Source organism: Coccinella septempunctata, chromosome 4 (genome assembly GCF_907165205.1).
Source record: "Coccinella septempunctata chromosome 4, icCocSept1.1, whole genome shotgun sequence".
Classification (NCBI taxonomy): domain Eukaryota; kingdom Metazoa; phylum Arthropoda; class Insecta; order Coleoptera; family Coccinellidae; genus Coccinella; species Coccinella septempunctata.
Window position 1 is genome coordinate 19,853,559 of NC_058192.1, and position 24,893 is coordinate 19,878,451.

Below are 24,893 nucleotides of genomic sequence, written 5' to 3' on the forward strand. Positions count from 1 at the left end.
TGTTACATTCTACAGGCACTTTTTTATGAGGAATTCGAATATGATATCAATAAATTTTTTGATCCAGTCATTTTCGAGATACGACAGGGATTTCTAATTTTTCAAATGTAAACTATAGTTGAAAGTTCTTTCATCTTGCTGCAATTTTTTTGTTGTTTTCAAAAATATATCATATGTCGCTATTCACATGAATATAAATAAGAAAAAAAATTCAATACTTTTTCCTGCCTTTCGAGATTCACTGTTGAATTTTAGTAGGCTTTTAGTAGGCTGGCGTAACCATGTGAACTCAACCTTCTGTGATAGGAATCACCGACTGTCGAATAATTATTTCTTTTATATATCGATATTGATATCCTTTAAAAGAGGGTGAAAGGCTTTCTTCTGATTATTAAAGAAGAAATTTTATTCAATTATCGTTTTTCTATTCATGAAAGAAACTCAAAGAGTCAGTTATATAAATAAAATACGATAGCTATCTATAATTATAATTTTTACAAAAGTAGGATGATGAAAAATAGGTACTTCTGTCAACGGTAGTATACGAATTGTGAACCATCGTAAGATAAGCATGCCAAACATCGCGAGAACAAATGGCAAATTAATCATCGAAATATTTATTCAGCAATATGTGATTCCAATCATAGAGGCTCAGGTTCACAAAATATAATGCATATTCAACGGTTGCTATGGCAAGCCAGCCTACTGATAATTCAACAGAGAATCGAAAAGTAGGAAGAAGTATTGATTTTTTTTCCTTTGGTTTAATTCATGTGAATAGAGACATATGATACATTTTTGAAATCAGCAAAAAAATTGCAGCAAGATGAAAGAACTTTCAACTGTAGTTTACATTTGAAAAATCAGAAATCCCTGTCGTATCTCGAAAATGGCTCTATCAAAAAATTTAATAATATCATATTCGAATTCCTCATAAAAAAGTGCCTGTAGAATGTAACAACAGATTTCGAATACGAGTTCAAATAAGCGAGTTATTCAGCTTCATTGAAAATGACAATTTCTCAATTTTCGTTCATAACTCAAAATCTATGACCATTAGGCTGAATCTGTTTTCAGATTTGGAATAGAGCTCGAGAATGTGTCATCCGTTTTCTTCTAGCTGCTATAGTTCTCGAGATCCCTTCAGTAGACAACGAATTTTGCCCACTCTGTATATCATTCAATGTACGCTGTTGCGTATCCTACTGAATCCATTTTATCCTAGTCTTCTTACGATAATGCATCAATTATTATCAATGATCAAGTATTTCTGTGGACCATCATTATTTAGCTTGCAATGAAATTTTTCAGACAGATGGTGATCTTTTTCCCACTCAAGCGGAACACCTAAAACGCGCTTTATTGTGGAGAACTAGTCCACAAATCCACAATGGTTCGTAGTACCTTGGCACTTCGAAGCATATTTCGATACACCCATACCTCGTTTTCCTTGGAACTTCAAAGACGAACGTTCAGTTGATAATTGAATAGTAGGCTTCGACATCAATCAGTTATTATTTTCACTTTCATCGGACCTCCTTCCTTATTTTTCCTTCCGGATTTTATCGTAAGTGTTTCACTCTCGTTCTCCGCAAGGAAAACTGGAATCGGAATCATGTGATGCTGCGTTCGGAAAAATATGAAATGTCAGTAGATATTGGAATTCCTCGATTATTATTCGAATTGAATATTATTATTGCGCAATATTTCTTACCTCTGTGAAACCCTGAACTGATGAAGAGTTGGACAAGTTCATTCTATGCATCCAGTCATTAAGTCTGAATCATTTCATCGGTTTATTGAACTTTGGAGGCGCACTTTTTTACTCTGGAAAAACAAGTTTGCCTTTTAATATCTAATTATTTTAGTGCGAAACATTCATATTGATTATTGGGAATCCAAATGATCCAAAACAAATCGATTCATTTGTAACAACTACGTCGAAACATAACAATGCTTTTTCGCTAGGAGCGCAATGAAAGGATATACAGGGTGAATCTTTGACTCAACAAAAGATTGTTCTAAGTCCTGTATGCCTTTGTCCGGAAATGATTTTTTCCCAAGATACAGGACAGGTGGAACTGCAAGTATGCGTCATTGTACTAGCCTACTTTCAAAGATTCACTTCATTCCACACTTTCTCCCAACCCTGTATTATTGTAACGATATAAGTCACATGTTGAAAAATCAACGGATTGAATTCTGAAAAAAGATTTTCAAGCCCATCTTTGGTGCCGAAAGTAAAATGGTGTTAGCATATATCAATAAATTGCATCATCGAACATGTGGTTATCTAAGTATCTAAGCTTCATATCAATGATTATTTTGATTACTTTTCGATGCTAAAAATAAACGTATAGTGATCAAAATCAATGAACGAGTTTCCTAGGCGAATCATGCTCGATGTTCGCAGATAAGATTATCGAAACTGAAGATCATCAATAAAATTCTTGAGACAATTGAATTCATTTCACTTCCTTGTTATAATCTTATCTAGGCGGCTAATGCATGATTTTATTGTGTTAATAAATAGGAATAACAAACACCAAATTCTCTAAGCTGGCCTGATTTCTGAATACCTAAACGGTAATATGAAAACACATAGGGGGTTTCCAGTCACAACGCAGGTGGTTTGTATAACTAATATAATATAATAAATCTATTCTTGATTTGATAAGAACTGTGAATTTTTTGAATTTTCAAAATTTCGATTTTTCGTTAAGGGGAAGTAATACCTCAAGAATCTCCATTCAAAACCGGCTTTCACTAGTTCCTAATTTACGCTTTCAATTTCTTACGTGAAGCCTTGATTTTTTTTTAATTGAAGTTAAAGGATGTCTTGATGTCACCCCATCCCTTTTTTTTTCAATTTATTTCTTTTATGAGAAAAAAAACTTGAACTTTAGTGTCAATAAAACTTGTTTCATTTTTCGACGATTTTTCGACATATTTCGATAAAAATAACGACAGGATGACATCGGCGATTCAATTCTTTATATATTGCAAAGATATAGGATGCCAAAATTACGCTGAAATTCAGGAATAACTGAAAAATATTCAATATTCCTAATATTACCTCTCACGTGGTAATTTCTACTTTTCAACTGACTCAGCCCGGGTTTCATAAAGCTTGACCAGGGAATCAACGCTTGATTGACGAATAGACGTCAATTTGTTTTTAATCGATAATTCAATCATGATCATTCACATTATCATTCTGGCATCAAATTAAGATGTTCCTACGTCCATTCAATTATTATCAATTGCTACTTCTTTGATATATTCAGAAATTGAAATGTTTCAGTGATTTCGTTTTAGAATTCGAGTAACTGTCAAATCGTTGATCGGACAATCAAAGTTTTATGAAACCCGCTGTATGTACGTGATTCAAGCTATTGCTCAAAGATGTGACACATTTTCGTATTTGGGGTAGGGTAGCATCCATAAAGCAACCAATGTCGATCGTCTTTATCTCGAATCGTATGTACTACTTCCCCTTAATCATAATAATTTTTCAAGTATTGAATTTTTGTTATTGTGAATGAATGATTTCTTTGAAATCCCTTTTTTTCTTAAATGAAAAATACTACATACACAAATCAACACAATATCCTCAACTTTTTACGACCAGTCCAGTTCATAATATTTGTCTTCCTAAGTCATTTCTGCTCCTGTGTAGAGCATTAACCAAAAATGAATTAAGAACAGATGCGAAATGTGCAATAAGAAGAAAAACTAAAGTTTCAACATCTTGGCAACTATTGACTTGTCAAATTCAAATGTTATGATGTGCACTCGAATGTCGAACAAGGCCAACCTGTGCAAGTATCGTAGAAAAATTATAGTGTCTTACTTGCGTGCAATGTTCATTTTACACTCAACAATATACTGTCGGTATTAAAAAAACTTAGAAGAAATAGGTACTCATTTCAATCACTGTATTTTTACATATTTATCGCTTCCAAAGTCCATTCATCAAACCAATTCCTTCCAACTTTCATATTTCACGTTATAAAATTCGAAAAAAAAAATCCTGCATTGATACTTCCTCATGTTATAGTACAGAACCGTAGACACATGCATATACATAATAATATTATTTCAGCTCTCAAGGATCAAGTCATTATGGGATCCACATAGTGTTTCAAATAAATATATGTGGATGCATCAGTCAACAACTGCTTTATTTCGTTTTTCCGTGGGCATAGAAAATGCAAATTTATAGCCATTAATAAAATTTTCGAACAAAAACATTCTTTGTGTGGAGTAGTACGCTGGCGTTTTTTCTTGTCCTGGTATTTACCCAAACACGTAATGCAACGCGAAGATTGTTTATGTTTTCCGCGAAGTTAATCCTTGTGGAGGCACCAATTCGAAAAATTCTATTTGTCTAGATAGCTGGTGTTTGATCATTAATGGAAGGAAAACTATGCGTTATCTTGCAGTGCAAACATTCCGGCGCATTATGGAAAAAATCCATCAAAAATATTTGTTCTGGAGTTCATCGTTGGAACTCACCCGGTTCGTAGAAGTCGTTAACACAGAACACCGTAAGCGTTCAAAAAAATTTCACAGTCAAGTATGCTATGGACTTAAGTTGTTCCATATTTTGTGCGTGGTAGCCTGCAAATGAAGCGAATTCTCGCGAATCAAAGCTTGACAAGCATCTCAAATAATATATGGACAATGATAGAACGAACACCGTCGCGAGACAAACGAGCCACACCAGCCTACTATTCAAGCCCAAGACTGGGCATAAAGAGCACGAGTAGTGTGGAACGGCCTAAATATGACTTTCTGTGGTTTTAATAAAAACAATACAGGGTGATTCATAACTATTGGGACTAAGGCTAAGGGCAGATTGTTTGAACCAAAATATGGCGATAGGACCAAATATACCTCAAAAAAATATTGCCGTGGAAATAGATAGAGGGCATTAAAGTTGAATTTTGTTTTCGTTTTTTGCTAATAATTTTACTGTATATTTTTTAATCCGTTTTTAAGAAAAACACAATTGAACAGTTCAGAGCATCGAAAGGGGATTTGAAGTAACGATTTATTTATTTTATTTATATATTTCGACGATAAAGCATAATTAAAAATAATGTAACATAAAAAGAATAAGCTTAGATTAAATGTTCTACGTGGCCTCCTCCGACTTCTATGCCTTCTCTAATTCTTTTAATAAAGGACTTTCGGACTTCGAAGAAAATATTATTCTGTCCCCTTGCAAAAAACTCAACTTTAACGCCCTCTATCTTTTTCCACAGCAATATTTTATTGAGGTATACTTGGTCCTATCGCCATATTTTGGTCCAAACAATCTGCCCTTAGCCTATGTCCCAATAGTTATGAATCACCCTGTATACTCAAAGATTCACAAACACCTTGAAATCGAGGTTTGATATCGGACAGGACTTCCCGAGGGACTTGCTCTATTCGGCATTGTGTCAATGTCCGTCAAAGCCGAGGTCAAAGCATTGGTGAGCTCTTGTAATGTCTGCGGTGGGTCAGTTGAGCGGTGTGATTGCTGTGATAGTGTGGAGGAGCATTATGGTCAATTAACATAAAATTGTCGCCGATGGCTGCCGTAAAAGGAAAAATAATAGAATAAAACGATAACTTACTCCTGTCATGGCTGCGTCAATTAGAAAAGTATGTGCGCCCATTAATTCAAATGCCCCTTTAAACGCACACTGAACCACCACCGAAATGTTCATTATACCGTTGACCCCGTTCTCGCCACACCAACATTCGCCCATCAGACTCATACTGACGAATTGCGAACTTAGCGAAGCCCGGTGACAGAAATCAACTTCTTGTTGAGTTAAACCTTCATTTAACAAACACACTAATAACAATAATAACTTATATGCGAAAAATAGGGTGGTGCAAGCTAAGACTCACTATTAGACATAGAATATCAACTTTCGAAATTCCATAGTCAACTCGACGATCAATATGTTTTCACGCACTTTATTTATTTTTGCCTACGAATCGTTTCCCTTATTTAAGAGCGAAAGTTTGCATATTTCTGGGACATGCCACTGAGTCAGTCATGTTTTTCCGTATATTCCAAATAGGGAATTTGGTATTTCTCAAAATCATAACGGAAAGTACCTACATCAGGATTTATTTCGGAGTTAAACTCTCGAGCAATCTGTTATTCGATGTATTGATTTACACTTATTTAGATATCTACCTATTCTATACAATTCTCAGAAATTAAATTAAAAAGTCAGTTCTGACTATATAGTAGATTCAAAGCAGACCAGCTGCTGAATTTCCCATGGTGAATTAATGTCGTCGATATAAGGAGATATATACAGGGTGTCCCAACAAAAATCGGACCCCCCAGAATTCAGAAACGAAGAATTTTGGAAGATTTCAAAGAAACAGGTCAACTTCTGTTTTGAGGGGGACGAATTCCCATATCATGAGTTTTCTCCGAAAAAACCACCCCCATGAAGATAGCATCAACTTCCAACATTATTTGAATAGGAAAGAGATGTCGATTGTTGATTCGTTATTAGTTATTTATATTCTGTACAAAGCCGAGTTAAAATTTTCATAATTGGTTCATTATTCACGAATTATTGTAAACAATGCTCATAGGCATTCTTACTCCCTAATACAAAACTTGAGAATTATTTTGGGATTCTTCGGTTCTTGAATTTGGGCGGTTCAACTGTCTGTTCAACATCACCTTTTGACTGTAAGTTCATTTATTACATTATTTCGTCAATATTGAATCGAATTTGAAAATTCGACTGGGTTGTGTACATAACATAAATAACTTTCAACCTAACCAACACTCGAAATCTTTTCCCTATTTAAAAAATGTTCACCTTCATGGGGGTATTTTTTTCGGAATAGACTCATGATCGAAATTCTTCCCCCTCAAAAAAGAAACACTGCAAATACTGGCTATCCATGATATAATGAAAAGACATCGGGATCCTTTTTTTATGGGTCAATAGGATTCTGAAAATATTTCCATACTGATCTTGATCTTATTAAGGAAACATAATAATTATTCTAGCGCAAATTCTAATTCTTCCATTTTTCTACGTTCCTAACCAACATTTCGTGCAGAAACATGGGGTCATTAATGCACCACTTCTATGGGGTGGTTCTATATAACAGTGACGTATATAGGTAATATACCCCCCTATATACGCCCTTGCTATATAACATGTTACAGAAGCAGAACGATAAATGCTCAGACAAAAAATTTCAATATTAATCCATCCGAAATAATACTGAAATATTTAAAATGCCTTTTTATCTTTCACCCTTTCAGATTCAGGCCGTTTTTGCTGGAAATATTTGGGTGCAGATCGTTAGACTTAACTTTTTTCGACGAACACTCCCAAGTTGCAGAAATTGAGGTTTTCAGTTGCAAATTTGTTTCTTGCGAGAAGTTTGGGTGGTTTAAAGGAGTGGTAATAAAACAAAATACAGATCACAAGTCAATAATCTATGGTTCTGACACACTTGAATCTAGTCTATGATCCAAATTCACTTGAAATAGGTGCTCGCACTGCTCGCACATCAGAAGCTTTTTATATGTACTCGTTTCTTTCACAAAGCATTCACCGGTCATTGCTAACCTGATTTGTCTCATTTGTACCTTGATCAAAATACTCATCATCATTATTTGCCTGACAATTACCATCCATTCATATTCAATTGACAGTTAAACCCGACGAGATATTTTTAGAAATAAGACAAACTGGAGAAATTAGCATCGTTACATTGCGTTTCTCACGAAAATATTTCTTTTTTCGTTCACCTAACCAGGTGAAACAGTGGAATAGGAACATCTGTCTAATTACCAATTAAATTCGAATATATGGCAGCAACATTTGCCTAATTCTCCATATTACCAACTGGCGACCTTCAACGAATATGGGACATAACGTTATTCCTACAATTTCAATAGAACTCATTTTGATCATCGGGTACGGAGAGAAGTTCTTTGAACTGCATGAGAACTGTGTGGAACAGTTATCCAGGAAGAGAGTTACCGATAGAAACCCAATTTAAGTTCACGGTATCCATGAATGGGATATCGAGCAAAAACGCTCTGTTTTTTGTGGAAAAAATCTTTATGGTTTGAATTATCGAAGCTAGAAAGAATGTCATCGAACCTTCTTACTGCACTTGGATGTAACTTCCCGCTATGCTTGGAATTATTCATTAGAAGGCAAAGCATTTTTGAAGGTTGATTTCCTGAATCTGAATCCACATGTACAGGGTGTCTTAGTTAAAGTGTCCCTATACCTCATTGTGGAAACTGAAGGAGCTGGAAGAAAAAGTTAAATACAAAACTTGTCTGTAATCGATCGAACTTTTATTTTTTATATCCCACCTCAATACAGGGTGCTCAGTTTTTTCCCTGTTGGTATCAACTTTCTTATTTTGAATGGAACACCCTTTATATTATTGCAAGGTAACTTTGGTATCACCACCATGGTCCCATATAGCACCGATTCTGAGATATTCGTCTTTTTCCTAAAATTTTGACAGCTGTAGATGCTCACTAAAATAGCTGATATTAGTTTTCTAATGGATGTATCAAAACCAAATTTTGCCCAGCTCTTGTCAATATATTGGATCATACGTTATATCTCTAATTTTAGCAATCTTATATACAGGGTCTTCAAAAATTAAAGTTAAAAATTCAAATAGAAGTTCAGTCAAATAGCAATCTATATTTTTTTTGTTCATCATATAGAGCCGGTAAAATTGAGCAAAAAATGTATTCAATTTTTTTCTGTGAAGTGAATAGTTTCAGAAATATGGGCGAAAAAGTGCTTTTTCATTTAATACCCTGTATATAAGATTGCTAAAAATAGAGATGTTACGTATGATTCAAGATATTGACAAGAGCTGGGCAAAATTTGGTTTTGAATATTCATTAGAAAACTAGTATAAGCTACATATTTTAGTGAGCACCTACAACTGTCTTGGACTTATGTTTTTGAAAATATCTTTTTAAGTATGTACTATTCAAATATCTAATCATATACAAGGTGTTCCATTTAACAAAAGGTAACTTTTTGTTACCACCCTGTCTGTAATTGATTTTTTAAATTTTTTTTTTTAATTAATAAAGTAAAGTTCGAAAGAGCATGAAAAACTTTTATGTGAAACTATTTTTTGTAGCTTTTACAATTTCTGAATTTTAAACGGGCCACCCTGTACAGCTTCTGAAAAAAGACCTTGAAATTATCAATTTCAAAATTTCAGAATAAATGGTAACAAACGAATTTTTGTGGAACTGCTTAGGAATATGACGCATTCAACTTACTTGATTCTTGATTCGAGAATTATCCAATCAATTATGAAAGACATTGACAATGTAATCTTTCCTTGAAGCCATATATTATTATTTCCTGAGAACTAGGTAAATGGCTTTTCACTTGGAACAATAATAAAGACGAATGTTATACGAGGAAATATTTTCACTTTTTGCTTATAAATTGAACAAAAACATGTGAATGTTACGAAATTATGTCAATGGCAACGAAGAATATGTAATTATCTAACATCTCTGGAGCACAGTTCGGAAGCGTTGAGAGAAGAAAAACTCTATTGTTGCAAATGGTTCCAAACAAAAAATTGATTGAAACAAAAAATGGAGGTCGAATTTTACTGTTACCTTTGTATACTGACCGCAAAACTGGACTATCAGTAATATCCTCAGATTGAGATCTTGTCTCGAATTACATGAAACTTGAGACAGTTTCTAGACGTGCTTCGTAAACTCAAATAACCGCTCTACGTTCATTTTTCATCGCCCCTTACAAAAATCTATTTATGGATTCGCCTTTTTGTTCAAAAGTTCTATGTCAATTTGTTTGTTCATGAATAATTTTTAATGTCGTGATGATGTATCTATGGGCCTTTTATGTAAACCATAGACATAGAGACATGGACTGTACCTTCCCTTTCTATCTATGCATGAAATACGTCAAAAAAAATGACAGAGAGAAACTGAACATCGGGCATGCTAGTTGTCTTTTTCTAGAATTTTGATTGGTGCGCACTCAACTCTATGTGAACACAAAAGAGACAGGTAAAATGGCTCTTTCTATAAAATAGCATCGCAAAGGCCATGTAGAGACATAGAGATGTCTATGATATAAACAGCATTAAAAAAATGTATATCCATTGTGTAAATGAATAGTCATGAAAAATATTGAGGAAATCCTTGTCAAAAAATAGTCTGGGTCTTTCATATCATATGGCACCTGAACAGCAGGATTTTTTCTAGAAACAAGAAAACTGTCAGGTCAGAACTGAAATTGAGCAGACATTCTATGAAAGTGAGAAGGTAATAAAAAAAAGTTGGTGGTGTTTTGTTTTCGTAACTATTCATTCACATCCAGTGTGAGACAAGGAAATTCTTGTCTTGAACTAAATAGGTTTTGGAATTTCAAAGATTAATATCATTCGTCTTAAGATAATGTTTTCAGCTTTTATACTTACTACTACATTTATTTGGAAAAAGTGAAAATTTGTACCTTTTCATCTGAATGAAGTTAACGTCATCTAGCATCAATTTCGATATCGATACTTGTTAGGAAATATTCTAGCAGCTAACTTGATAGGCTGATCAAATTTGAAAGTTAAAAATCAAAACAGTTAGCAAAAAGCTAAGGTGAAAGCTGAGCATTTGTGCTCAGCTCAGGTTAATATTTGTATTAACCTTCAACATTCATCCGTAGTATACTCGACGACGATTTTTTTTCTTAAGCACACGTGGGCGTCAATTTTGAAATTCTATATCTCATTCAGAACCCTTTATTGAGGAGTAGCACAGAATAAGTCGAAGCCAACTGAGACGATACACGATAAATTATAAAGAGAACGTATTTTCAATATGAAGTCGTTCATCAAAAGTACGGTGCAGTTGATGAATGCAAAAGTTGTCAGAATGTCGAACATATCAAATCCGTGGAAAGTTCACGAAGTTGAACAAAATACTCTGATTACTATATTTTCCTCATCTTCTCCACCAAAGATTTTCTGGAAATCGACTGATATTTTCGAACTATGTGACATGATAGAACATTTGCAGAGAATTTGCATATACATGACGAATGTGCTCTTTTCTGATAAAACAGTTGGCGTCAACCAGTTTTTCCAGCCAAATTGTTACACCCACACAATTGTTTTTCCTGCAAACGTTCTCTGTTCCCAGACTATACTGTGAGTCAACAAGAACCGATGATTCACCCGCGGAACCGCTACGTTAGACGGAACAATTTCACATTATGTGTAAATGTTTTTTCCCATATATCTTCCTCTATTTTCAGTTTCTTGACCGGCTACTCATGTGCATCTTTTTTTACAGTTAGGTCATCAAGGACACCGTCCAGTGTTGAAGAAGGAGGAAGTCCGGGCTGTACAGACACAGATTTACCAAGTTACGATATGGCATCCGGTCTGCCTAGCTACGAAGAAGCCATACTTCAATTACAAAGGGTCAAGGAACTAGCGGCCGGAGAACGAACCGTGAACAGATCACCACCCCAAGAACCCGAATGGGTGCCGCGCACACCTCCGACACCTGTGCATCAACCCCTTTCTGAATTGCTGAGACAACTTGCCTCATCGACCAATACGAGCACAGGAACCTCAATCAAGACAACATAGTGGACATAGACTCTTCTTGGGAATGAACCGACAGATTGTATAGTGTAAATATAAGAATTTCCTGTATAAGTATAACGCTGGCGTTGTTAAATACCAAAGAAATCCTTTTTAAAAATTTATTGACGATACAAGTTATCCGAATGAACGGGAATAAAAAATAAGCATTCCTAAGAACAGATCTGCGAACCCAAATTCGACGTTCTTCCATAGGTGCATCGAGATAACTTCCTGCATCGACATGAATGAAGTTTGTCATTTGATTTTCTGAATAATTGTAGTTTGTAAATGATTGTGTACTTTGTTTCCTTGAATTTTGATACCGTGGACCACATTTCATTTCAAATTCAAAAAATTTCAGAACGTGATAAAGTATTATGTTGGGCTGCTCAAAATAAAACTTGTTCAGTACTATGTAGATGTAAAATAAACTGCATTTTCTTTCAAAAGAAAGGTATATTTAGCACGGTAATCTGCCTCTTTTAAATCGTAATTGAATTATCCTTTTCAGTATATTATACATGCCACCCTTCACCAGAAGGTCGATCTTCATCGATAATTTCTAATTGAATTACGATCCTTCATTGACACAGGTAACTCGTCGAAACAATTATTCAAAACATTTTTTAATAACCGTAATTTGAAAAGTAGCATTGACCAGAGAATAAACGGTTAGCCTCGTCGTTTATCAGATTCAGCGCTGCAGTAATTTCCGCAAAAAAATAATTTTATGATTATGTCAAAACCAATAAAATCGAATCTTGTGTTGAAACGCAGGAGGGTGGCGCTGAGCTGCCAGTATCAATCATTTTCTCATGATGAACGAGTTTGAAGGTTATATTTCGTGACCATATTCACGAAGAGATTTCTTTGCTTTTTGGATAAATCCTTTCGCTTGATCTGTATGAATAAAACTGACGTTTGAAAAAAACAATTTGATTGTAAAAGCATAATAAACCAAATTCTATTACGTTCATTATACCTGTTGTGATAAAACGCAGGAATGAAATTATTATAAAATAATTATTTGAATTTGAGAAAATCGATAAAAACTGTCATGAGATGAAGTTCAAGAGTAATTATTAATGTTTGATATACCCTTTGCGTTTAAAATAACAAGATTCGCAGCTTGATTTTGACCTTGAATTCGATAAACTACTTCTTTGATCAATGCTACGCTGGACTTATATAAAAAAAAACCTCGTGGTGCCTAATGTTACAACAAACATACCTATTCAGTTCCGAATTTCAGTGTTCAATAAATAATGATAATAAGTCATGCATAAAGATTCCAAATCACCCTGCAATCACTATGCAACATACGTACAAAATTTTCAAATATTCAACGGCTATTTTCCTAGACACAGAATAACCTTCAGATTTTGACGGTTAATGTTAGCTGAAATTTTTTTTTAATTTGAGGATCGCTCTTGAATCTTGAATCTGAAATAGCATTTCTTTCAGACGAGATAAACCAATTGTTTCGAGAATTCATGACCTGATCGAAAAGTGTATCATCATTCATCCAATCGAAGATTATTCGCTAAATTTGTCTGTCGAATTTCAAGACTGACCTAATTTAATCCGGTAAATCTTTGACATTTCTTCCGGACTAATTCGGAATAACTAATAATAGAGAACAAGGCAAAGACCATTAACAATAAGAAAACCAAACACCTTTCCCTTATGAGAACAGAATATTTCGTCAAATACATTTGGTTTTTCAAGGCTATCACAGATAAGAATCGCATTGGATTAGACTTCGTATAATTTTATGGGTCTTTTCAGACAAGCCCAAGAACCAGCGTTTATTTCTTCATGTATTGTTTCAGTAGTGCACTTTCACGACTCAAATAAATCAATTTCAACAATCGTATTGACAATATATATAGGCAGCAAAATAAAATGAAACTAGAAAAACTTGAATTTCATTAGATACATAAAAATAAAATAAAATGCAATAACTGTCAATGACCTTTCGAATGGATAGATTCAGAAAATAACACACTAATGCTAATTTTCTACTTAATGGTGAAATGAACAAGTTGTGATATAGGTGATGTACCAAACCTAAAATTAAAGGTAACATGGTGAAATGTTACTTCCATACAGGCTGTGTTAGCGTATTTAGAATTAAGGCTTTATTTATTTTTAGACTTATATAGTGTTCATTGAAAGTGTAGCAATAATTTATATGTATTCGAAACATTTGTGATTGTATGATTGAATGAAAATATGTAATGATATGGACTTATAAATATTTCAATCAAAGCATGTTTCATTTTTCACATTACTTTATACTGTTTCAGAGTATCGTTATACTTTCTAGTATTGAAATAAAAGTGCCGAAGATTCACATACCTCAATGAAAGTTCTACAAATTTTTTCTTTTACTTATTCTCCCATATCATATCCCATATCAGGAAAATGATTTTTCCTTTGAGCGGGAAAGTGACGTTCTTCCCTGAGGGTTATTGTTTTCCCAAACTAGTGCGGAAAAGTGATATTTCAAAAACTGATATGGGTCAAGGAAAATGGAGACAAAATTTCATAGAAAAAGTAGAAAAAACGGCACACAGATAAATTATGACAATTGGAGTATTTCTAAATCAGAGTTTCATGTTGACCCATGATATAAACAGTGGGTATTCTCATTTGAAAAAGCAGGGTGGTACAACCCGAGGCTTAAATCATTCTCCTAATCCAAAATTCCTAAGAGTTATCGACTGATATCGAGTATAGGTATTAGCGTTGAGTATTCAATCCCCAATGGGGGTTAATACCTACTCAATGATGTCACACGTGTGCACCTTCTATCACTAAACAACTACATATTACCTAATATTATTGGGTAATTACCTAGGTAGGTACAGAGATTACACTGGGATTTGAATTGAACATAATAAATGTTTCTGGAATTTTGGGTAGGTATTGTCCTCAGTTACATTCCTTGAATGAGTGGATACAATTTCGAAAAGAAATATTGAAAACTGCTAAAAAATAGCGAGTATAATATGAAAAAGTTTGAAAATTATTTTAAAAATAGACGCTCCAAAATTTATTATTCAACTCAAAATCTGAATTACAAAATTTTCGCAAGAGTTACTTTTATACAGGGTGGTGACAAATTCGATGCTCATCATGACTATCTTCCATACCTGATAAAAATTCCGTTTATTGACAAAAAAGTTCCGTCTGTTCGTTTTCGATGGTTATACATGTATAGACCAATTCGAAAATAAAATTCATGACCTTTTTGGTATAAGTGCAGATATTTTCAAAAATATCTTTAAAATTCCCCTTCTCGATTCGAATTCGAATAGACTGAGTCCTTTGAGTATTCAACCCTCAAGGCTAAGTCGAATGTTGAATACAAATATTTTCATCAGTTTTTGATGAAAAAATTTAATATGCTTTCCATAAGAAAAAAAGTTGAAAGTCTTTTCTTGAAATCTAAAGGACGCCGATTTCAATAAAATGTTATAATCTCATTATAAATCTGGAACAAAAAAATACATTATTAAGATGTCATGTTGGAGGACTTGCAAAGGCAGAACTTTTTTGTCAATGAACGGAATTTCTATCTGGTACTGTTTGGTAGATAGTAGTGGTGAGCATCAAATTTCTTAACACCCTGTATATTATACAAGTTCATTACCAATACCAAAACACGTGTTTCGCTAGAAAAAAAATATAGCATTTTAAGGTGTTAAAGAAAGCTATTCAACTTTTACTCATCTGAAAGGCTTGTCGTGAAATTCTATTAATTGAAAGGAATTGGTTTTCGGTTATGAGGAGGGCTAAACTTTCAGGTCAAATTAACCAATTTATTCATGAAAAACCTTTTTCTGTTTTCTCAAGTGCTTGTAAGTAGTTTTGCTCTGGCAATATCGAAGTAATTTCTACAACACGGAAGAACCTGAATAATACTGTGGTTTTCTCATGATGGATTTTGTGATTCATTTTATTATTGTAAAATGCTGCTTCGCGGTTTTTTTTTTAACTTACTGCAGACCTTGATCTATGAATTTGTCGGCTTTAGTTCGAAGTCATTGATCGTGGGAATGAATCACAGATAGAAATTCAATAACGAGAATTTCAGAAAATTTGACATTATTTTCTGCCGTAACTGAAGAACGACTCAGCGGTACGCATGTCATACGTTACCCAGGTTATACCCTGTGAACAATTAATTAAAATCTCGCACAAAAATTCTCATAAATGGTATTCCATTTCACCTGAAAACATTTATAAGAGATAGGCTTTACAAACTGTCACTAATAGGTATAACCATTGGCCTAGCAGGTAATAACCTAGCCCAATAATCTGATCAAATAATCTACCTTTGGCTCTTTTGAGTACAGCCATTGAGTTCAATTCTAGCTCAATGATACCTACACCATACTCGCCACTTCCACTTTTCCAAAAGCAGTCGCGCGGTTGGCCATGATATAATTTTCTTAACTTTTTGTAACTAGATGGGAGTAGTAATAAGGTTATTGCCACTCATTAATGTCAAAACGACATTGCTACAACTAAATCTTGACTACTATTAAATCTTTGTGTTACAAGAAGATTGAACTATAATAATATTCCTATTTCTTCAATTCATAAAATTCTCGGTACCCTTTATATACCAATTTTGAATAGAATCGAACCATAATAAAAAAAATTGCCATTTTGATTTTTTCGTATTATTCAAAATGTATTTTGATGATGAGTATCTGCCAAATACCGCGAATCAATGAAGTTCACCCCCATTTAAAATTGTACCTGTACCTGAAGGATTGCTGATGTCGAATTTTAATGTTCCGCCTTTTTTTGAGTCAAATTTTAATTGCAAACTCATTTTAAGGTCGAGTTGATAAATTCAAACGGTAGTTTAGGGCCAATTTCACCAAACGATAATAACTCCGCTTGACTTAAACTGGGTTTAAAATTTAAACAAACTTTTTTGAACATTGACTACACACTACATTTACATTTTGTCTAAGAAGTGAAGTAAGTAAAGTAAAGAAACTACAAATCACACTCGATTTCAACTGAAGTCATCATCAATTTTCTTTCTTTAACGTCAGTTATGTCTAATCTCGGTTTAGATCCTTGGTGAAATGTGGTCAGAAAAACCGAATCTGCTAGAATGCTATTGAAGTTTTCGACATAGTATTTGTAGTGCAAAGGTTAGCGTAGTGCTAAAGTTAGCTTAGTGCTAAAGTGTCATCAGTTTCAGTCCACCTTCACATACCATTGGCATCAAAATAGCACAGGTTCAAAGAAACCTAGTTAGTTAGAAATTATAGTGAATAGTTCAATGAGCACGGAAAGCTGCTTGTATAATAATATACAATATCACACTCGTGGAAAATGAAAATTCGTGTGTATTGAAGGTATATAATAGTTGGGGAGCCGACGATGCTAAATCGGGATTTACTCGAACGTCGTGGGGACCTAGTGGATTCTGAAGATTACTAAGATTAGATGGTAGAAAAAAAAAGATTCTATGATGTATGCACTTTCAGCGGTGGGGAAAGCGTCTGCGGGTTTTCAAAGATGTAAAAAAATCGTCAGGTGAACATACTCGAGCGTGTCAGATTAAGATACTGTATATCAAAGATTATATAATCTTTGCTGTATATGCCCTACGTGTCTCTGATAATAAATTTATGTAAATCTGACAGTTTGCGTGGTGGGGCTGACCGTACGGAAGAGTTGAAAATGGAAAAGAAAAAATATCGAACGTGCCAGATTTTTAGAGGATATGTTAATTGGACCCAAAGAAAGCTACTTTTCAAGGGACTGAAAATTCAGACGTGACGCAAGGTCACAGCGGTCCTTCGAAAATGCAAAAAAAATCGTTACTTGTAGGTACATACTCGTGTCAGATTTTCATACAGATCGTTAATCTCGGTGTTGCAGACGTGTTGACCCATTATTCTGGCACTAATCAGGGTTTTTTTTTTATCTGACAGTTTTAAGATGATAACGAGGCATTTTTTCAAAATATCTCCCATCCTGTACCTCTAATCGCTTTTGTATTTATTATGAAAGTTTTAGATAATAAAATTCTATCCAACCTTTGTCTGAAGCAATTTTACATACTCTTAACCGTTTTCGAGTTAGCGGGCGATAAGGGCGAGGAGCTTAGCCACATGCAAAAGGCCAAGGTCAATATTGAATCCAAGTCATTAATCGCCATATATCTCGAAAACGTTCCAACGTAGAAAAAATTGCTTCGGACAAAATTTGTAGAAAATGTTATGCTCTACAAATTTGATGATGAATGTGGTCAATGCGGAAACAATTTGAAGCTTAGGAGAGGAGATATTTGAAAAAAAATTGAGTTTTGTGACCTTTATGGTCAATTTTTATTGTTGATCATATATTTTCCGTTATTCTTGAATAATTAGCTTTAAAAAAAGAAAAAAAGTTTACGCGCTCGAGAATGTACACGTGACTTATTTTTTTTGGCGCCCTCCCACACATTTTGGTCACGCTTAAATTGTCAGAATGTATACTTTTCAACATGTAATTAACCACATAAACAGGGTGTTTTCTAATTGGATGTCAATATTTATGGGGTTGATTTTTGGGCCCATTTTAAGAAAAAAACTTCATATGAACATATATGTTCTAAACGTCTTATCTTTTGAGATGGTAGTAAAGTTTTCAAAAATGAATAATTTATTATCAATATCTACAATACCACTCCAAATATTTCAATGAAATTTGTCATACATGTATACTATGAATCAAGAGGCATTTTTTAATGTATCTCTGTTTTCTTAATTTCCACCAGTGGCGTTCGTACGTAATTTGACCTAGCTATTTTGGCAGACATTGATGGTACGCCACAGATTTTTAATGAAATAAAAATTATTTTTGAAATCCCCAATCATTTATTAACAAAATTGATCACTTGACTTTTTTTAATCCGATTCACGGTTTCCGCTTAAAAAAATAAAAAACGTTCCTCTGCATGATCATAACAATATCCTTAATCCATACATATATGACAATATCACCATGCAGAGACATACGTAAATTTTATTTTTTAGGTGAAACCCGTAAGTCGGACAAAAAAAATTCAAGAGATCAAATTTGCTCATGTCAGTGGCGTGCCACTGACTGTCTGAATAATACCAGCCTGTATCTCAAAAGGAAAGACGTTTGGGACATATGTTCATATGAAGTTTTCTTCTTAAAATGGGCCCAAAAATCACCCCCATAAATATTGACATTCAATAAGGAAACACCCTGTATATTAATCTGGCACGTTCGAGTATGTACAATTTTGTTTTTTTTTACTATTCTGACAGGCTGTCCTAGACAATTCCTCCTATATACAGGTCTAATTTTCGGTAGAGGTACTCTACAGGGTTCAGGGTATCTTCCCTTGTATTAATCTGACACGCTCGAGTAAATCCCGAATTCCCCTCTTGGGCTCCCAACTATAAAATGTACACATTAACCGGCTAAAGATGTAAATTAAATTTCCCGAAGCAAATAAACATTTTATCGAACTCGATATAAATCCTCGAATATAAATAATCTAGTTTAGCCGGCTTATATTCCTAGTACATACATAATGAAAAAAAAAGAGGAAGACGAAGAATATTTAGAATAATATCCGTGAATTGAAAAAACATTATGTGACTTCTTGTTCATTTCCAAAGTTAAGACCTACATATTAAAAATTCCACTACAACTCATCTATCTCCTTCTACAAGGCGGTATCGGATTTTTCGACATTTGATCACGTGCTCTCATAGCAGCACATATCTCTTTATGTACCCGATCGAAATCTTCCTCCATCGCAGCAACTGTCCGTTCTAATTTACGGGTGTAATTGCCGTACTCTTGTAATCTAGCTGCCAACATACTTGGGCACGTCTTCTGAGGTTGGCAGGGTGGCTGATTTTTCCTCATTTGCTCCTGTTGGATCCTCCTGATCTTATCATTCAACTGGGCGTTTTCGGCGGCGACCGTGTGAATTTCATTTTGAAGATTCCCCAGTTTCAATTGGAGATCTTCAAGCAGTCTATTTTTATCTGTTATATCTTTTTCCAACTGAGACTTTATTTTTTCCAGTTCTTCGTTCTTTTCCGGTCTTTGGAAACTTGGTGCCTTGGTGATGGGTGGCACACAAGGCGGGGGAGACGGTCCCGGACAACCAGGTAAGCATTCGCGTGATCTTCCGCCAACGCCTTTGCTCTTTTGATGGCATACAACGATCTTTGGAACATACTCGTCATCCACACCGCACAATATCACTCTGGGTAATACATCTTCCTCGTGTTTTGCTTGAGGCTGTCTCACAGGCATAGATTCCAGAATATTAGTGTTTGCAATGATTTCCTGGATTTCTTTGGTTTTTTCGTCGAAAAATAACATTTTATCTTTCAGTTGAGTGTTTTTCTCTTCTAATTCTTTCTCCTCTTCTTCTGTCATTGTTTCCTTATTCAATAGCTCCTCTATTCTTGTTTTAAGCTCGTATATTACATTAGCAGCTTCTTTAGCATCCTTCTCGACCTGTATCAATTTTTTCATCGTTTCGTCGTCGATTTTTCCTTTGAGAGCTTCTGAGTCTGGTGGTTTTGCCGCTGATGGTTCCCCTTTGTCCAGTTCTTCCATCAGTTTATCATTCTCTTCGGCGACTGTTTCCAAATCTTCACCTTCTTCGCCGTCTTCACCCACTTCACCCTCTTCACCTTCCTCCTCATCTTCTTGATCCATAACCTCATCAGCTTCTTCTTCAGTCGCTTCAGTTTCAGTTACATCCCCCTCTTCTGCTTCCGCCATGTTCGCAAACTATCACAATCTATGTGTTGAATGAATTAGAGTTAACTTTTCTTGAAAATTTGAGATAGAATGAGAGTTTTTTTTTGACGTTCGATGATTTATATACAAAAAGTCACAATGAAAATGTCGTTTTTGGCATATGTAGGTTGAAACTAGGCGCCGAAAAAGTCGAAATACTTTGCATCCTTAGCAACTTTTATAACTAGTTTTGAACATTTGAATGCATGGATAGTTTTGAAGCCGACATTTATGTGATGAAAATTGAAACATGTCAAAGAAGTAAAGGTACTGAAAACCAAGTTATTCATTGAAAATACGTTGTTGTTCGAACGAACCGAATACTTATTGTATTGAGAGAGTTTCCAGGAGAGTTCGCATCTCAACCAAATCTAAAACATTAAAAACAACTGATATCCAGAGGACGCGAATATTCACTTCTGAAAAATCCTGAAGAGCAGGCGATACTTTTAGATTCCAATTTTACGAATACGGCCACCTTAAAATCTGCTCGCAGGTAGTGCGGAAACAAAGTTGAAAGTACCTATTTACTATTTACGAGAAAATGTCTGTACAAGACTCCATAACCGAGTTGGATACTGAAGACAACGAGACAACAGGTGACGATGAAGATTTAAGAGATGTGGATGAAATAATACTGAAAGCTTCGAAAGAATTGGAACAAGTAGCTGAAGAAAATGAACAACTGTTACAGCTCCTGGAAAAATCCCCAGAACAAAGATCCAAACTAGAAAATATTCAAACAGAATTTGACAGCGACGTGATCAAACAACTCGAAGAAGCTGAGCAAGATGCTAAAGACACAGCGAATAAGATTTATGAACTGAAAACAAGAGTTGGGGAACTACTCAAAAAAGAAGAATTGACCGAAAATGAAACCCGTGAACTTGATATAAAGAACAATGAACTGAAAGAGCAGATGAGGCTTTTTGAAGATAGAACAAAAAAAATTCAGTATTTGATAGAGAAAACAAGTATCGTCGACCAAATACAGGAAGTGGAAGGCGAAGAAATAGCGTTCTATAAAAAAACACCATGCGAAACTAGAACAGGAACCTCAAGCAAAATTTTCCAGTGCAATTCAACAAAGACCAAAAATGAACACACCAAAATGAGTTGTTGTTCATGTTCTTTTGACAATCTTCGTAAAATTCCAAGCGTTCCAACATTCGCCAAAAAATTATCACAGAGCTATTCCATGCAAGAGAAACTCGCTGCTGAAAATGCCGATTTGGAAAGTGTTCGATTCAAACTTCAAGAGGAATTGCTGAATAAAGACCAGACATTAGAGTGCCTTCAAAGAGAACTTGGAAACCTTCAAAATGAAATGAGAATGTTGGCAAGGGAAAACATTACTTTGAATGAAAAACTTCTTAAGGTACAACAAAATGAAAACAGAGAAAACACGAAAGTTCATCAAAAACCTTTCTTCATGTCATCTAAGAGGCTGCAAGAATATTCTGATAACACTTATGAACTGGAGAAACAACTCATAGAAATGGAAAATGATGTGAAATGCCTTCATGAAGAAATCTGTGCAGTACAAAGAGAGAGGGAACATTTGGAAAAACACAGGAAAATGATGGTAATACCCAAGACTTGTCTAGCACCCCATGTTGTCTCTTCTTTCAATGTTCCAACACCAGTGTATACTAGCCACACACATTCTTTGAATAAAGGAGTTCCAGCACAACTCATTAAGGAGCTATTTGATCAATATGATAAACTAGAGAATGATCTCAAGTTCAAAATCAATGGAGTATTAACACTTAAAAACGATTACGAAAATTTGAGAAAACTAACCAAAGAAGCTGAAGAATACAAGAAAACCGCACAAGGAAAGATCAAAGAATGTGAAAAAATCATGCACAAGATTAAAACAGACAGTGAAATTCCAGCTGAACAGGAGCACCAAATTTCAGCTGCTAAAAGTCGCCTTAAAAAAGCACAAAATACTTTAAAAGAGGAACAACAGATCATAAAAGATCAAAAAAAATTGGTTGAAGATATAACCACCAAATTCATTGAAGCCCAACAACAAATTGAAGAGCAAAGACGTAGCTTGGATGTGAAATTTGAACATCCTATAGACAGTAGCCTTAATTTGGGAGCACAAATCGTTACAAATTTACATGACAAACTAGAAGAAATCAGCATATAAATGAATGCCCATATAATCAGTGTTTTTTGATTAAGAAAAAGTAAAACAATCTAATCCAACAAATGCATCAAATATGCACAATTTCATAAGGCAAAATCGAAATTAAAAGATGTATAAACAAACTTTTATTTCATTGACAAATAATTTAAAGAACAGATCTAAATGAATAAAATTTAACATTCCTAGAGCCAGATTTTTGTGTGAAAAATGTAATACAGATTCTGAATGAAATTGCACCCTGTTAGAGTATCCTCATTAAATTCAATTAAGCTAGAAAGTGTTTTAGTAGTTGGACCTAAATTTCTCATCAGTCTTATAGGCAAATATATTTGGCAATCTTGCAGTAGAAAGTAGTATTACAGCGCTTCTTAAAATATAGTCAACTCTAGGAATCAAATATAATTTTGTCATCTTAAATTACAATATTGAACATGGAGTTTTCTCTCTAAATGGATTTACTCGTTGACTAGAGAATCCCACAAGTAAGCAGTCATCCTGTTCGTGCTCTGTTATATACTTGATGATATCAGCAACCGCTAAGGATACAGGCATCCTCTTAATGGCAGCTTCCCTTCTGAGCTGTTGAACGATGGCTCGTTGCTGCTGGAGGTTTGAGACAACCATGTCCATCAACGCAGTATCTGACAGCCCTATGATGAACACTCAATTTCACCAGATTCCAAGCAGAATGATCTGTAGGGTGTGGTATGAAAATCATTAGTTATTTTACAAGGGCACACCAGAAAAACATTCAAAGGATGAGTTCAGTAGAAACAGTAATCAAAATATTGGTCTTACGTTTTCTTTAGGAAATTTCTACTTATACGAGTAAACACAATTTAAAAAGTCCAAGAACAAGTTAAATTTGACAGTTAACAAAGATTAAATGATTGTTTGATGTCAAATGTCAATTATCGAGAGTAAATTAATTGTCAACAATGTCAGCTTCAGTGGTCGTCAAAATGTTTTGTGAAGAGTTCGTTTTCGTCGGTCACACAAAGCAAAGAGTAGTAAAGGTAGTAAAGGTTTTTTATTCGATGGTTTAACCTTCAAAGGAAATTCTAAAAAAGAATTTTGTTTGTCATTATTGTAAAGTAAAAATTAACAAGTTGGTTTAACGTTTCCATACATACATTTCATCTAGCTATTCAGAAAGTATCAGGATATTCTCAACATGACGTCTGTTTTATGCCCAGAAATTCCTACTCCAGGATTCTCATTTGAAAACTGCAAACGGTAAAGCAAATTTCTTTTAAAATCGAATGGGGATAAACTGAAATTGCTTTATTTTAGCAATGCTCTATTGGAAGGAAAAGGTCTTGCCTTACCCAAAGCAACCAAAACTGGTACTACAATTGTAGGTATTACCATTAAAGATGGAATCGTTCTTGGTGCTGATACAAGAGCAACTGAAGATACCACTGTTGCAGATAAGAATTGTGAAAAAATTCATTATATCTCACCTAATATTTAGTAAGTTCAATTTGTCAGCGGTTTGAATTGTGTTATAATAGATATTTTTGTAGTTGTTGTGGTGCAGGCACAGCAGCTGATACAGAAATGGTTACCCAAATTATTTCCTCCAAACTTGCTCTCCACCAGCTCTACACCCATCGTCAGGTAAGAGTATGTACAGCAAATATGATGCTGAAGCAATACTTGTTCCGCTACCAAGGCTATGTGGGAGCTGCTCTCATTCTTGGTGGAGTGGATACAACTGGTCCTCATCTTTATCAAATTTACCCACATGGTTCTACTGACAAATTGCCCTTTACTACTATGGGCTCTGGTTCTTTGGCTGCTATGGCTGTGTTTGAATCCCGTTGGAAACCAGATATGGGAGAAGAGGAAGGTATTCAGCTTGTGAGGGATGCTATTGCAGCTGGTATCTTCAATGATTTAGGATCAGGTAGTAATGTCGATGTTTGTGTAATTAAGAAGTCTGGAGTTGACTATAAGAGAACGTACGAAGAGGCAAATAAGAAGGGTACTAGGCAGAATTCCTATCGTTATCCTAAGGGATGTACCGCTGTTCTGTCAACTAAAGTGCAAAATATTGAAGTTGAAACTAAAGTTCAGCATATTGAACCAATGGATACTGCTTAGATTAGAATGGTTAATGATAAGTTTTATATTGATTGTGAAGTATCTAACAATAACTCCACATTAAAAATTCAATGCTTACCTGTTTTTTTAAGAAATACCAATAACCTTAACAACAAAGATAACAAAAATCGATTTCAAGCAAATA

General features: G+C 34.6%; 3 protein-coding genes and 1 long non-coding RNA gene across 4 annotated transcripts in view; 2 read left to right on the top strand and 2 right to left on the bottom strand.

The window, feature by feature from the left end:
* Positions 1 to 13,076, top strand: part of LOC123312199 — a 35,518-nt gene extending 22,442 nt beyond the window's left edge. The window contains exon 2 of the mRNA XM_044896487.1: positions 11,366 to 13,076. Within this exon, the coding sequence (XP_044752422.1) occupies positions 11,366 to 11,667 (302 nt within the window). The 3' untranslated portion in view covers positions 11,668 to 13,076. The remainder of the gene's footprint in view (positions 1 to 11,365) is intronic.
* LOC123312201 lies at positions 1,292 to 6,022 on the bottom strand. The gene is made up of 4 exons (XR_006537583.1): positions 5,908 to 6,022; positions 1,715 to 1,827; positions 1,405 to 1,623; positions 1,292 to 1,347 (listed from the first exon to the last, which is right to left on the bottom strand). It is a non-coding gene; the product is annotated as an uncharacterized LOC123312201 (long non-coding RNA).
* Positions 13,077 to 22,744: 9,668 nt separating the features above from the next.
* LOC123312200 (guanine nucleotide-binding protein subunit gamma-1) lies at positions 22,745 to 23,598 on the bottom strand. The gene is made up of 2 exons (XM_044896488.1): positions 23,441 to 23,598; positions 22,745 to 23,335 (listed from the first exon to the last, which is right to left on the bottom strand). The coding sequence occupies exon 2, from the start codon at positions 23,270 to 23,272 to the stop codon at positions 23,060 to 23,062; it is 213 nt and encodes a 70-aa protein (XP_044752423.1). The 5' UTR covers positions 23,273 to 23,335; positions 23,441 to 23,598; the 3' UTR covers positions 22,745 to 23,059.
* A 119-nt stretch (positions 23,599 to 23,717) lies between these two features.
* On the top strand, positions 23,718 to 24,826 carry LOC123311184 (proteasome subunit beta type-7). Its single transcript, XM_044894994.1, has 3 exons — positions 23,718 to 23,878; positions 23,936 to 24,115; positions 24,169 to 24,826. The coding sequence occupies exons 1-3, from the start codon at positions 23,817 to 23,819 to the stop codon at positions 24,746 to 24,748; spliced, it is 822 nt and encodes a 273-aa protein (XP_044750929.1). The 5' UTR covers positions 23,718 to 23,816; the 3' UTR covers positions 24,749 to 24,826.
* The last annotated feature ends 67 nt before the right edge of the window (positions 24,827 to 24,893 follow it).

Excerpts from the sequence above, each read along its gene's own strand:
- LOC123312200 (XM_044896488.1), bottom strand. The coding sequence starts at position 23,272 with ATGGACATGGTTGTCTCAAACCTCCAGCAGCAACGAGCCATCGTTCAA.
- LOC123311184 (XM_044894994.1), top strand. The coding sequence starts at position 23,817 with ATGACGTCTGTTTTATGCCCAGAAATTCCTACTCCAGGATTCTCATTT. Across the intron at positions 23,879-23,935 it reads TCATTTGAAAACTGCAAACG|CAATGCTCTATTGGAAGGAA; the intron begins GTAAAGCAAATT and ends GCTTTATTTTAG. Across the intron at positions 24,116-24,168 it reads TATATCTCACCTAATATTTA|TTGTTGTGGTGCAGGCACAG; the intron begins GTAAGTTCAATT and ends ATATTTTTGTAG.